Source organism: Nilaparvata lugens, chromosome 3, assembly GCF_014356525.2.
Source record: "Nilaparvata lugens isolate BPH chromosome 3, ASM1435652v1, whole genome shotgun sequence".
Lineage (NCBI taxonomy): Eukaryota > Metazoa > Arthropoda > Insecta > Hemiptera > Delphacidae > Nilaparvata > Nilaparvata lugens.
This window is the reverse complement of record NC_052506.1, coordinates 53615292-53627682: the sequence shown is the minus strand read 5'-3', so window position 1 is coordinate 53627682 and position 12391 is coordinate 53615292. Positions and strand designations below refer to the sequence as shown.

The following is a 12391-nucleotide window of genomic DNA, read 5'->3' as shown; positions in this document are numbered from 1 at the left end:
ACAAATGACCAGAAAGGTGGCGCAGACAGGAACAGTGGTGTAGCTAGGAGCAGCGGTGTAGACAGAAACAGCAGTGTAGACAGGAACGGCGGTGTAGACAGTAACGGCGGTGTAGACAGTAACAATCCTCACGGATGTGAGCGAGGCGGTCTTCATGCGGTGTGTGCGGTAACTTGTAGAAGGTTTCAAATGATGCGGTGAACTTTGCGTATGTCTCGAACAATGTTCCCAGATGCGCATTTGATAGTGACTACACGTACTAGTCCATCTTTACCAGGGTGTAGCGCAATAATCCTGCCTAACGGCCAGCTGAGAGGAGAGGTGTTGACAGATTTGATTATGACCAAATCGTTAAGTTGCAAGTTTCTTTCAGCGGTTTTCCATTTTGTGCCTCCTTGGACCAGCGATTCCAGAAATATTGGGTCATTCGGTTTGTAAGTCTCCAGCGGCGTGCGACCAATAGTTCCTTCGTCTCTATGGGTTGCGGTGGTGCGGTAAGAGGTCTACCAATTAGGAAGTGCCCGGGAGTGAGCACGGAGGCAGCTTCAGCAGGTTCAGAGGACAATTCTGTAAGCGGTCGACTATTTAGAATACTTTCAATTCTAACGAAAATGGTGTCATACTCTTCGTATGTAAGAGCTGTGTCCCCAATACAGCGGTGTAGCAGTGTTTTGGCGGATTTGACGGCGGCTTCCCATATGCCTCCTTGATGCGGAGCATAAGGGGGAATGAACTTCCAGCTTATGCCGTAGTTAGACAGAAAGCACTTCACTTCAGAGGGCATCGTCTTCAAGAGTTTTTCTAACTCATACATTTTTCTTGCGGCAGATGTGAAAGTCTTAGCGTTGTCTGAAAACACAGTGTGCGGCGCACCTCTGTGGGCAATAAATCGGTGTAGAGCGGCGATGAAGTTGTTGACAGACATCGAGGACAGGAACTCTAGATGAGTAGCTTTGGTGGTCAAACATACAAATATGCACAGATAACCTTTTGTTGTTTGTGTGCGTTTCAATAAAGATGTTTTGCATGAGAAAGGACCAGCAAAGTCCAAGCCAGTTAAATTGAATGGTCTATTGGCGGTGACTCTTTCAGCAGGTAGCGGGGCCATACGTTGCTGTAGGTTGGTGCGGCAAAAGCGGTTACAAATGACACATTGATGTATTATGCGGCGAACTTGATTGCGGGCAGAGATTATCCAATACTGTTGGCAAACAGCTGCTTGTGTGGTGCGGGGACTGGCATGACAATTTTGAAGATGTATGTGTCGAATGATGAGTGAGGATACATGCTCATTTTTCGGCAGCAATAATGGATTTCTAGCTTCACTAGAAATCGGAGCGTGCTCAAGACGACCAGATAAGCGTATCAAATCGTAATCATCAATGTACGGTTGCAACGTTAGTAGATGCTTAGGACATTTTCCAGCTTTCAACTCTGTTATTTCCTTCTGAAATTTATCCCGTTGCACAACTTGAACAATGAGTTTTCTAGCTATTTCAGCTTCACAGGCGGTGGTGTCAATTGAGGCAGGCGTTTCACAGGTTTCAATCTGTTTGACTATTTTGCAGCGATATTCATAACGGGCTGGTTTGATGCGGTTGACAAATCTTAGTATTTAGACAAAAATACGACATAGCTTTCCAAATTTGGATACATGTTCTATAGCGGTATACAAACGATTCTCAATTGGTTCTTCAACAGTAGCGAGAATGTACAGCGGGTTAGTTTTCATCTCAGGTACAATGTTGGAAACAAGATGATTGGACACGGGAAAGTCAGTGGCGAGACAACGAAATGCATTGGTAGTGTGCCACCAATCATGGCAGGAGATGATTTCAGCGGGAGTCAAGCCTCTCGAAGCAATATCTGCACAGTTGTTAGCAGAAGTAACGTGATGCCATGACTCAAGTTTTGTTAACTGAGTAATTTGCTGTACTCTGTTGGCAACAAAAATCTGCAATTTGTATGTGGGTGTGTTGATCCAATCCAAGGCAGTCTTGGAATCGGTGTAGAGTCGAATTTCTTGTAAATCATATTCGGACAGCGTAGGTAAGATGGCGGATAGTAAACGAGCAAGCAGCAAACAACCCATCAATTCCAGGCGTGGAATTGTCATAGTTTTCAGCGGGGCGACATGACTTTTGGCGGCTATGAGACGGCAGTTAACATATCTATTTTCAGTCTCTTCATGAATATATATACAAGCAGCAAACCCCTTTTCGGAGGCATTGGCGAATCCAAGCAGCCGGGTAGTAGAGCGGTTACAGGCGAGTAAACGCGGGATTACAACATTGTCCAAACGGGAAATTTCAGCGGTAATCAGCTCCCAATGAGCTCGAAGTGAGGCTGGAACCTCAGTGTCCCAAGCTAATTGCTGAGACCACAGCGTGCGCATGAATAGCTTGAACAGCATTATGAGAGGAGTGAGCCACCCAAGGGGGTCGTAGACTCGAGCGATGAATGATAGAACGGTTCTTTTAGTGATTTGCCCATTAAAAGGAGAAATGAAATAGCGAAAGTTGTCCGCGAGCGGGCTGTAGACAATTCCAAGAACTTTTGCAGTAGCGTTGTCATCAAACATACAATCTTGATTTTCCAAAAGTTCTGCAGGCAAGTTAGCGATCAATTCAGGAGTATTAGAGTTCCATTTCCGAAGTTCAAAGGAGCCAAGCGACAATAACTCAATCAGTTCAGAAATAAGCGTTTGTGCTTCAGAAAAATTGTTACTTCCTCCCAGCAGGTCATCAACATAAGTTTGACTTGTTAAAACTTTACTTGCCACAGGGAATGCTTCTCCTTCATCCTTGACAAGTTGTTGCAATGTGCATTGCGCTAAATAAGCACTGGAAGTAAGCCCATAGGTTACGGTTTTAAGTTCAAATTCTTTTGCAGGTTCATGATAATTAGGTTTCCAAAAAACATGTTGGTGATGGCAGTCTTCAGGCCTTAACAAAATCTGGCGATACATCTGCTTGCAATCAGAAAGGACAATGTACTTGTAAGTGCGGAATTTGGTCAATACTTGAATAATATTGGACTGCAGTTTTGGCCCTGGTAACAAATTCTCATTTAGTGAATGCCCATTGGTATCCTTGCTGGAAGCATTAAACACCACCCTGATTTTCTGAGTGGGGTCCTTATTTTTAAAAACTGCATGGTGTGGAATCACATAGTCAGAAGCAGATTTGGCAAGTTCCAAATGGCCAAGCTCATGATATTCTGTCATGAAGTTGTCGTATTTCTTCTTTAGTTCCGAAGAATTTTCCAAGCGTTTTAATAATCCAAGGTGACTTCGATAAGCTTGCTTGCGGTTTGAAACAAGAACAGGCGCGCTAGGCTTGAAGGGGAGTGCGACTACATATCTGCCTTCATCATTGCGGTAGGTAGTGGACTCATAGAGCTGTTCACAGAGTTCATCTTCAGGTGATAAGAGTTTCACATTTATTTGGACATCTTCAGTCTCCCAAAACTTGTTCATGACCTCAGCAAGCAGTTCTTCGCGGGCAAACATGGTGCAGATAAGTTGCATCTGATGAAGCGGAGCAGGTGAGTCCTCAATATTTAGCTTTCCACTCAGAACATAGCCAAATATAGTGGCGAAGGCAGCGGGATTTCCTGGTATAATAGCATTGGCGGAAGAAACAAATACATTAGGATAAATGTCAGCTCCGATCAAGAGGTCTATCCTATTGGGTTGGTCAAAACCAGGGTCAGCGAGATCCAAATGTGAAAGTGAGGTTTTGAGCTCACTGCTGATTGGAAAAGCGGGTAGGTCACCAGCTATTTGCTCTAAGACAAGGGCTTCAGTTTGGAGAAAGGTGTTAAACTGCGGTCGAGATAGCAGTGTCAAATGAGTGGTACCTTTTACAGCGGTCGCTTGTTCAGAGATACCATTAATCTGAATGCGTGCGGGCATGATGGTGATACCAAGTTGCTGGGCAGCTCGGGTAGTGATAATCGATCTCATGGAGCCACAATCCAATACAGCACGTAGTAATTGTGATCGGTTGTATTGATCAACAACGGCAACGATAGCGGTGCCCAGTAAAGCAGAAGCGTGTACAGCTTTCACTTGTGCACAGCCACTGAAGGTGTCCGGCATGCCGGTGGATGAACTGCGGGTTGGGGTTGAGATATTGGTCACAGGCGCTGTGCCAAAAGGTGACGAAGAAGACCGTGAGGGACTGGCCGTGTTTTGCGGGATTCTCGAATCGGTACAACATGAATTACTTACATATTGTGATGAGTGTATGTCATCGGTAAACCGCTGTGTTGACATTGGTTCAAATCCTGGTGGCGGGGAGCGACAGCTAGCACCTCCAGAGGTGGAAGCTGGTTGGTAACTAGATATGGTAGGCCTATTATGAGAGCCAGAAGGGTAGCGATCTGGTCGGCGTTCAGCAATTAAAAAGGATTGTGAACTCTCATTATTTTTGCATAGCAGGGTATGGTGATGGATTGATTTACATGCACGACAAGAGGACAGTGAATTGCATTTGGCTTTGAGGTGGGACCCGAGGCATCCGAAGCATCTGCGGTTTTGCTTGACAATATCCATTCGTTTGTTGATAGGTTCCTTCCTAAAGCGCTCACATTTGTACAATGGATGAGGAATGTTGCATAGTACACACAGATTGCTGCCACTTTTGTTTTCAGTAAATTGCGGTTTTACTACTTGTGAATGATCTTCAGTCTTCACTTTTGCGGTTGGTATAGCGGTGTAACTAGCACTAGATAACTGTTCGCTCACCTCATTGATGGCGGTTACCTCCAGCGATTTTTCTTGGTTGGAAATGAATTTCATCAGGTGGTCAAAAGCAGGTAAGTCGTCAGGGCCCAAAGAATTCTCAAATTTGGCTCTTACAGCGTTAGGCAATTTCTGAAGGCAAATCATTGTTATTAAGAAATCAGCATGGTTCAATTTCAAATTAAATAGTGATTGCTTAGCTGAGCATAATTCAATGGCAAAATGTCTAAGTACTTCAACAAGACTGCCCTTCGGCTGAAAGTTTGTGATTTTGCTGTATAAGGCATAAGCTCGATAGCGTTTGTTGTCATATCGGTTATGCAAACTTTCGAAGGCAAGCTTGTATGCATTTTCAGTGTCAGCAAAGTTTTGAACTAAGCACAAGGCGTCTCCACGTAAATAGGATACAAGTAGATAGTATTTTTCATCATTTGAAAAGTCTTTGCAATTATGTACAGCCGCTTCAAATACGTTTTTAAAGGAAGCCCATTGCTCCATGTCTCCAGAGAATACTGGGATGGACAATTGCGGCTTGATAAAATTTGACGCTTTAGATTCAGTAGGAGTGCAGGTATTTACTTCTTCTTTTAATTTAATTTGATCAAAAGTGTCTTGAAATTCCTTTTGAACGTTATCGAATTCGGTCAAAGTAGCTAAAGGCATTTCATCACGTTGTAGGTTGTTAAAATCATCAGCTAATTTTTCAAATTTTTTGTTTAAGTCCAAATAATAATCGCATAATTTTATCGGTATTTCAAATTCATATTTGTTGGCTAAAGCGCAAAGCGACAGCTGAGTGCGTTTTAGCTTGTTGAGCAAGAGTACCTCGGCCATTTCAGTGAAATAACATTCAAAAACAGTTCAAAAAATAATTTTGTAAACAAAATTTTGAGGCTAGGTCGATGTTTCAGTAAAATCGATAGTCGATAGTCGATATCTCGATGATTGATGACGGTTAATGATCGATATTTCGATAGTCGATGCTTGCACGCTACTGATTCGATTCATCTAACCTCAACCTTGAGAAATTCGAAGAATGCGAAAATAATTGAAGATTCATCCATAGGTCGATCGTAATAATTTCATGCGGCTCGGTTGGACCAGAATCGTGTTAGAGCCAATGTAATGGGCTTCAAATCACGTTACTTAGTAGCTCAAAATAAAGTCGTTACCTTTAAGAAGCTTCTCGTACAAGGATGGCGGGTTCGCAGTGGACTGTAACAGCGGTTTTCTCGTTCGGGTAGGCGGTAGCACGTTATTGTAATAAGAAATCACTTGCACTGGCTGGGGGGAAAACATGGGCCCATGTCGCAGCGAAGAGGTCGTACATTTATAAGTTCTTTCAAAGGGAGGAAAAATTGGTAGCGTTAGTGCACGTTTTAGAACAAGCCATCTTGACAAAACGGAAACGGGCGAAAAAGTAGGGGAGTGGAACAAGCCGAGAGAGAGAGCAGTGCCATCTACAATGGGCTTGGCGATATCATTGCGGCTGATGGCAGTGGCATGTTAGATGGCCATGGGTGAGCGCGGTTGATTCAAAACACACAGCCAACTTACCGACAGATAAAGAGGGAAACTGCCGAAGTTATATTGGCGGTAACACGAGATTGTAGAGCATTTAATCAGTAGTAACCAGTAGTAACACTAAGCTACTAAATAGATTAACTATTTACTCAGTAGTAACATTACTATCTGTGTATGCATTGTATGTCTTTTATTTCATAATTCGACTATTTCACGCATTCTCATACAACTGTTGCAGCAGTTTTAGTTTTGAGTGTCAAATCTCAAGATTTGCAACAAGTAACTTTTTTCGAATATCACACTATTTTGTCATCATAAATTGGTAGTGTGCTTCAGTATGAACATTCATTTTGAGTATCTATTGGAACGTCTGCGGAACTAAACACAGGGGGTGTTTCTAAACTTCCTACCAAACAAAGACACTCAAGACTAAAACTGCAGGAACAGTCGTATGGAATGCGTGAAATAGTCGAATTATACATGAAATGAAAGATAATTTAATGTTCTGCAATCTCGTAATCATCACATTTTTGTCTCATCAATTGTTGAAAAGTTATAAGACTTGAAAGAGCGAAAAAATATGGGAAAATCTGGTTTTTCTAAAATACATCACTTTAGAACATAAATATCCCGAGAAGTATCGGATTTATTTAGAATCTCTACGAGACAAAACTTGTAGGAAATCTATAAAGCTCCATTTTTATGTAGTTGATTATGCCAATAGAATACATTATTCCCAACATATAAGCATGTAAGTAATAAGTGGAAAATGCAACTTTCAAACCACCCTCATCCCTTCAGCACAAGATGTAGGGGTTGGGATTTTTGATATGCTCACCTCCAAACTAGTCTCAACAAAGCTTCAAAGTCGAAAATTCTGTTCCAAACATTCCCTCCAAATTCCATTGTCAACTGATCTATTGTTGCTGACAATAGAACTGCTGCAAAAGTCGTAGGGAAATGCATAAAATAGTGAACAAATTGAGTGAACAATATACATCAAATTGAAGATAATTCGATGCTCTATCAGTGTATAATCAGCACGGATTTTTATAATCAATCGTTCAAAAATTATAAGGCCAAAAAGATGTAAAAATTTAAGGCAAAAGTGTTATTTCAAAAAATTCCTCACCTTCAAGAGCGGATATCTCAGAAACTATCAGATATATAGAAAATATGTAGAAGACAAAACTTAGTGGTAATTTTGTGAGCTTCAATTTTGCATAGGATATAAATGTTCATAAGATGCATAGTTCCCGAGATATATGCGAAAAATGAAAAAATGGTACTTTCAAACCACCCCTACCCCTTTAGCACAGGGGGTAGGGGTGAGGACTTTTGATATGTTAATCTTCTCACTATCCTTAAAAGAGCTGTGGGGTTGAAAATTGTGTTCCAAACTTTTCCCTCTATAATCTTTCGTTGACTGGACTATAGGTGGAGGACAAAAATGTTGTGTATATCACGAGGGAAAAATGCTTTTTCTCCCTCAGTAAAATTGTTGCCCTCGGCTTCGCCTCGGGCTTCAAACTTTTCCCTCAGGGAGAAAGAACAGTACTTCTCACTCTAGATATACAAATAACTATTTCAATTCAGCAAATTATTTTCTCCTTAGTAGTAACTTGAGTAAACGAGATTTTTTATCACGGTTTATTTGATCAGGATTAGGATATTGTATTCATGAACACTACTTGGCAAATATTCTAAACAAGTCGAAAATCTTCAGTAGCGACATTATATCGCCGACTTGAGTCAAAAAACCTGAAGAAGGCTCGAACCCATAATGTAAGATTTACTTCAGACTGTCAGCATGGGGAGCATTAATGTTATTTATCGAGCATGTTGACAGTTACGAGTGAATCTCACTTTATCATGGTCACTGATCATGTTAATTTTGTTGCTAGAGAAGTCTTTGGTGTGGTGGTAGAACGCCAATAAGATTCGCCTGGAGATTTGTGGCCAACATTTGCGAATGACCGGCCTCATGGAAAGCCCGAGTAGCATCCTGGCCTGCTTGTTCCAGAAGGATTGTCTCACCTCCAGGATGCTGAAAATTTAAATAATCTATATTTTTTATTTATTTTAATATTTATAATATTTTCATTTAAATAATGAGACAAACATTATTTTATGAAAACTGGGCTTACTATTATGGTGTAACTCAAAAATTGATACTTTTCTAGATGGATTGTCTCACTGTCTAGGGTGCTGAGAAACTTGTAACAAGCTGTAATTGTGTAATACAAACATTATGGCCAACTGTAGAAAATTTCTACCCTATTATTTAATAATGAATTTTTATCCCTTTTTGGTGGAGAGTACCTTAGGGGAAAGTCCTACCTGGCCTGAATATATCATTTGAGTCGTCAATGTGCCTCACGACTGTCCATATTTTAGCCGGGACCGACAATTTAGCGTGCACATCTGCTAACACGAGACGACGAGAGTAACCTGACTAAAAACTTTTTTTAGTAACCGGATTTGAACCCGGGATCACCTCTAGGCTTCTACACAAGCACTTTATCCACTAGAGACTAGACCGCGGATCCCTCCAACATTACACTGAAAAGTAACTATCACATTGCTATTGATCCATTTTTTTTCTACAGTGAAATATTATACACTATTACTTGGAACTTTGAAATTGAAAATGTCTGCTCATTGTAACGCATAGTGTATACGCATTGTTCATCCGTTTGCTAGGCATGAGGAACATTGTATACTTCAAAGTTCCATTGTTCCATTAATACCAAATCATAAGAAGAGTACCGTAGATACAAAAATTTATTTACAATGAATTTCAAATGTATTTCCCATCCACATAGGTATTTACTTTCAATACAAATAAATAATAATTAATGAAAGCTTACTCAAGCTGTGACCAGCACGTAAATTCTATATATAGTTTTTTCTATTATTCCTCAGTAAACTGAAATTGGCAAATACAGTTGCTAGTGTTCACGCGCATCTCAAGTCTACTATTCAAAGATCTGAGCCAGCTGGTGACAGGACAATAACGCTGGAGACACACGAGGTCTGCTATCTCTTCATAGTGAATGATTCAATTGAATCATCAGTTTGCAATTGAATAATCGCATTTTCTCGAATTTCGAGCTTATTTTAAATTTTGGGTGAAAATGTTACTGAACATTAATTGTAAAGATTTTCATGCTCAATCTTGAGCTGAAATTTTTTGTTTTAATTGTATCTGAAGCCTGATAATTGGGAATCTAAAATCAAATTTTGCATAGATGGAGCGCAGCTCTTGAAATTTTTACAGATATGGGACTTGTGGCAGTTGATAAAGCTTATCAATGACTGTTCTAGGTATTAATTTGATCAAAATCGTTGAAGCTGTTTCCAAGAAAATCGCGAGAAACCCTGTTTTTGACAACATTTTCCCCATTTTAGCCGCCATCTTGAATTGCATTTGATCGAAATTGTTCGTTTCGGATCCTCATATTGTATGGACCTTACGTTCCAAATTTCAAGTCATTCCGTTAATTGGGAGATGAGATATCGTGTACACAGACGCACATACTCACACACACACACACACCACACACACACACACACACACACACACACACACACACACACACACTCACAGAGACCATGGTAATACGGCAAGGAAAATAAAAACATATTATGCAGTTATACCGTAGGTTTACGTTTAGCAAATTCAATAAACGCCACATCACAAAAATATTTGCATTTTTTTTCATTTCTATCAATGCTACAGATGAAATATATTTATTCTCATAACATAGCTCATATTTTAAATCAATAAATTTTATTCATTCATTCATTTATTCATAGACAATAGATACAATGCAGGTAAAAACAACAGGCATTTGCCCAAAACTGCTTTAAACCTTAATTTTTTGGAATACACGGTCTAGAGGTTATGTAAAAATGATAACATAATTCACACACTATTTTGAGTCCAAAAAATGTAAGTACTACAATAATTTTGAATTTATCAGATTTTCGTCAATAATGCACTTTCATTCATGAATAAACGTTAAAAAATGTATCAAGTTAGTTAAAACACTATTCACAAGCTTTGGGATTTTTCAATTAAATTACAGTAGGTAGTCAGTTTGTAAGCCTTTTCATAATCCTATGCATAAAGCCTACCGTACATAATGAATAATAGAGCTGAAGTATTCCATAATATAATAATTATTAGAAAATAAAAAATTGCTCTGAAGCAGTAGGTAGCAATTACAGTAGTCTTTGCAAAACATACACAGAATATAGAAAATTAAACTTGGTAGCATAGAAAATAGTAAGTCATTATTTCATAGAAAATCTATGTACTGTATGGAATTTAATAAAAATTTCTACTCACTCTCCAAATGAAGTCGGTTATATCATACACTTTATCAAATAATATTATCCAGCAGTCCGATATGGTATCATGTTTTGAAACTTCTTCTAATGATATAAACTTTAGTTGTTTCCTATGAAAATCCTTTATTGTTGATGAAATGAGGTTTTGCGAAACCCAATTCAGTTTCAATCTTGTAACCATTTTTAAACCTGGAAGTTGAAGAACTAATTATTGAGAGAAAAACATAATATTCTCAAGGAAATCGCTAAAATTCATTATGTGATTAATTTAACTATATATTTATATATACCATTTCTAAGGGGTTGATCGAAAACATTCTTCTGTTGTGTTTAAATCGTTTGAAGACCAAGACTTATTTATTTATAAAGATACATGATTCTATCAATTTGTAATAATTTTGAGCATTTGATTTGAAAATCAATGATCCCACTTGTAAAATTTTCATTTCGCTATTGCCATGCGCATGGGATATGACACAAATAATAATGTAAGCTGTGAGGAATCTTACTTAAATTGATTCGGTTCATATAACCATAAATAAAATATAGCATAAGAAGCTATTTCATAGTATAGGACGTCTGTGTTCCAAATTTCACAGTTATTTCAAGCCGCTAATTGTCGAATACTGTCGACTATTGTTGATTATTAATGTGTTGGACGGGTGACAGTTTATGAGCGGCACAGTATATAAGATAAGAGACTACCAGCATCAAATCTTCACAAAAAAACCTACTTGGACTACCGGTTAGCACAAACAAAGAAATTTGGAATATTAACGCCCCATGGGATATCCTCTTATTTTATTTTTTCTCTATATATAAATCTAATTAGGTACTCATTTACTTATCAGCTCTTATTGCAATTTTTATCGGCATCGCACTTTTCAATTAACCGTATAAATGTATCACTCTCTCAATCTAAACTAGACTACCGTACGATAATTCAGTTCCGGTAATGGAAAATTTTGGCTTTAGTACCGTAGCCTAATATAGAGAAAATGAAATAAAATGGGAATGAGTTCCACACTGCAAAACTAATAAATATAAAAAAATTCACTATGCCTCCAATTTTCAATGAAATGATTCAGGTGTTTAGATTTCCATTTACAATTTCTAGAAAGAATTGATTGAAAATAGTAATTGTCTTACTTATTTTATCCATTATTGAGGAGAGAGAAGAATACATTGTATCCAGCATTTTCCAATCCTATATGGTACGGTAGCTGTTGAAAATTGTATCGAATATATTGGTTCATCTATTACAAAACATTGACTGATCATAATAATATACCGGAACCTCTGGAGCACTAGACGTACCCTACACGGAAGTAGGCATATGCTAACTTACATCACAATTACATTACAAGGTCTTTTAATATTGTAATTAAATCACTTATCTTCTTTTCAACTAATTGCTCAGCTTTTATCTTCATAATTACAGACTGCTTTTCCTTATAATTTAATAGGGGACCAACAGAGAATTGAAAAATTGAATTAGCTTGTAAGTACGGTACATACCTAATATCCTCAGAAAACAATAATCATATTCATTGTCAAGAGTAATTTTACTAATCGTATGTGAGTGAAGATAATTTTCATGCAACAAAACCCCAGGTTTTTAATGTTACAGGTACCTAGAGAACAAGGGAGATTTGGTTTATTTGGAGCCCCATGATTCATTATCAATGAAATTATCATTTGTGTATGTTTACAGGCTGATTCTTGAATAAGCTTATATTATAGATTAGATTTTCCAGGATGAAT

The 12391-nt window shown here is 38.5% G+C and overlaps 2 protein-coding genes across 9 annotated transcripts in view; both read right to left on the bottom strand.

The window, feature by feature from the left end:
* Nucleotides 1-337: 337 nt before the first annotated feature.
* Nucleotides 338-4894, bottom strand: LOC120350246. Its single transcript, XM_039422828.1, has 2 exons — nt 1674-4894; nt 338-1607 (listed from the first exon to the last, which is right to left on the bottom strand). Exons 1-2 carry the CDS (start codon nt 4892-4894, stop codon nt 338-340), a joined length of 4491 nt encoding a protein of 1496 aa, XP_039278762.1.
* A 3016-nt stretch (nt 4895-7910) lies between these two features.
* LOC111046895 (cytochrome b5) overlaps nt 7911-12391 on the bottom strand; it is a 105096-nt gene continuing 100615 nt past the window's right edge. For 6 of the 8 annotated variants that reach the window (XM_039424017.1, XM_039424015.1, XM_022332541.2 and 3 more), the window contains exons 2-3: nt 10626-10816; nt 7911-8318 (exon numbers count right to left, since the gene is read on the bottom strand). In XM_039424017.1, the coding sequence (XP_039279951.1) occupies nt 8172-8318; nt 10626-10816 (338 nt within the window). In that variant the 3' untranslated portion in view covers nt 7911-8171. Of the gene's footprint in view, nt 8319-10625; nt 10817-11776; nt 11979-12145; nt 12257-12391 lie in introns of those variants that run through there. The other 2 variants (XM_039424019.1, XM_022332540.2) reach the window with 2 other exon arrangements.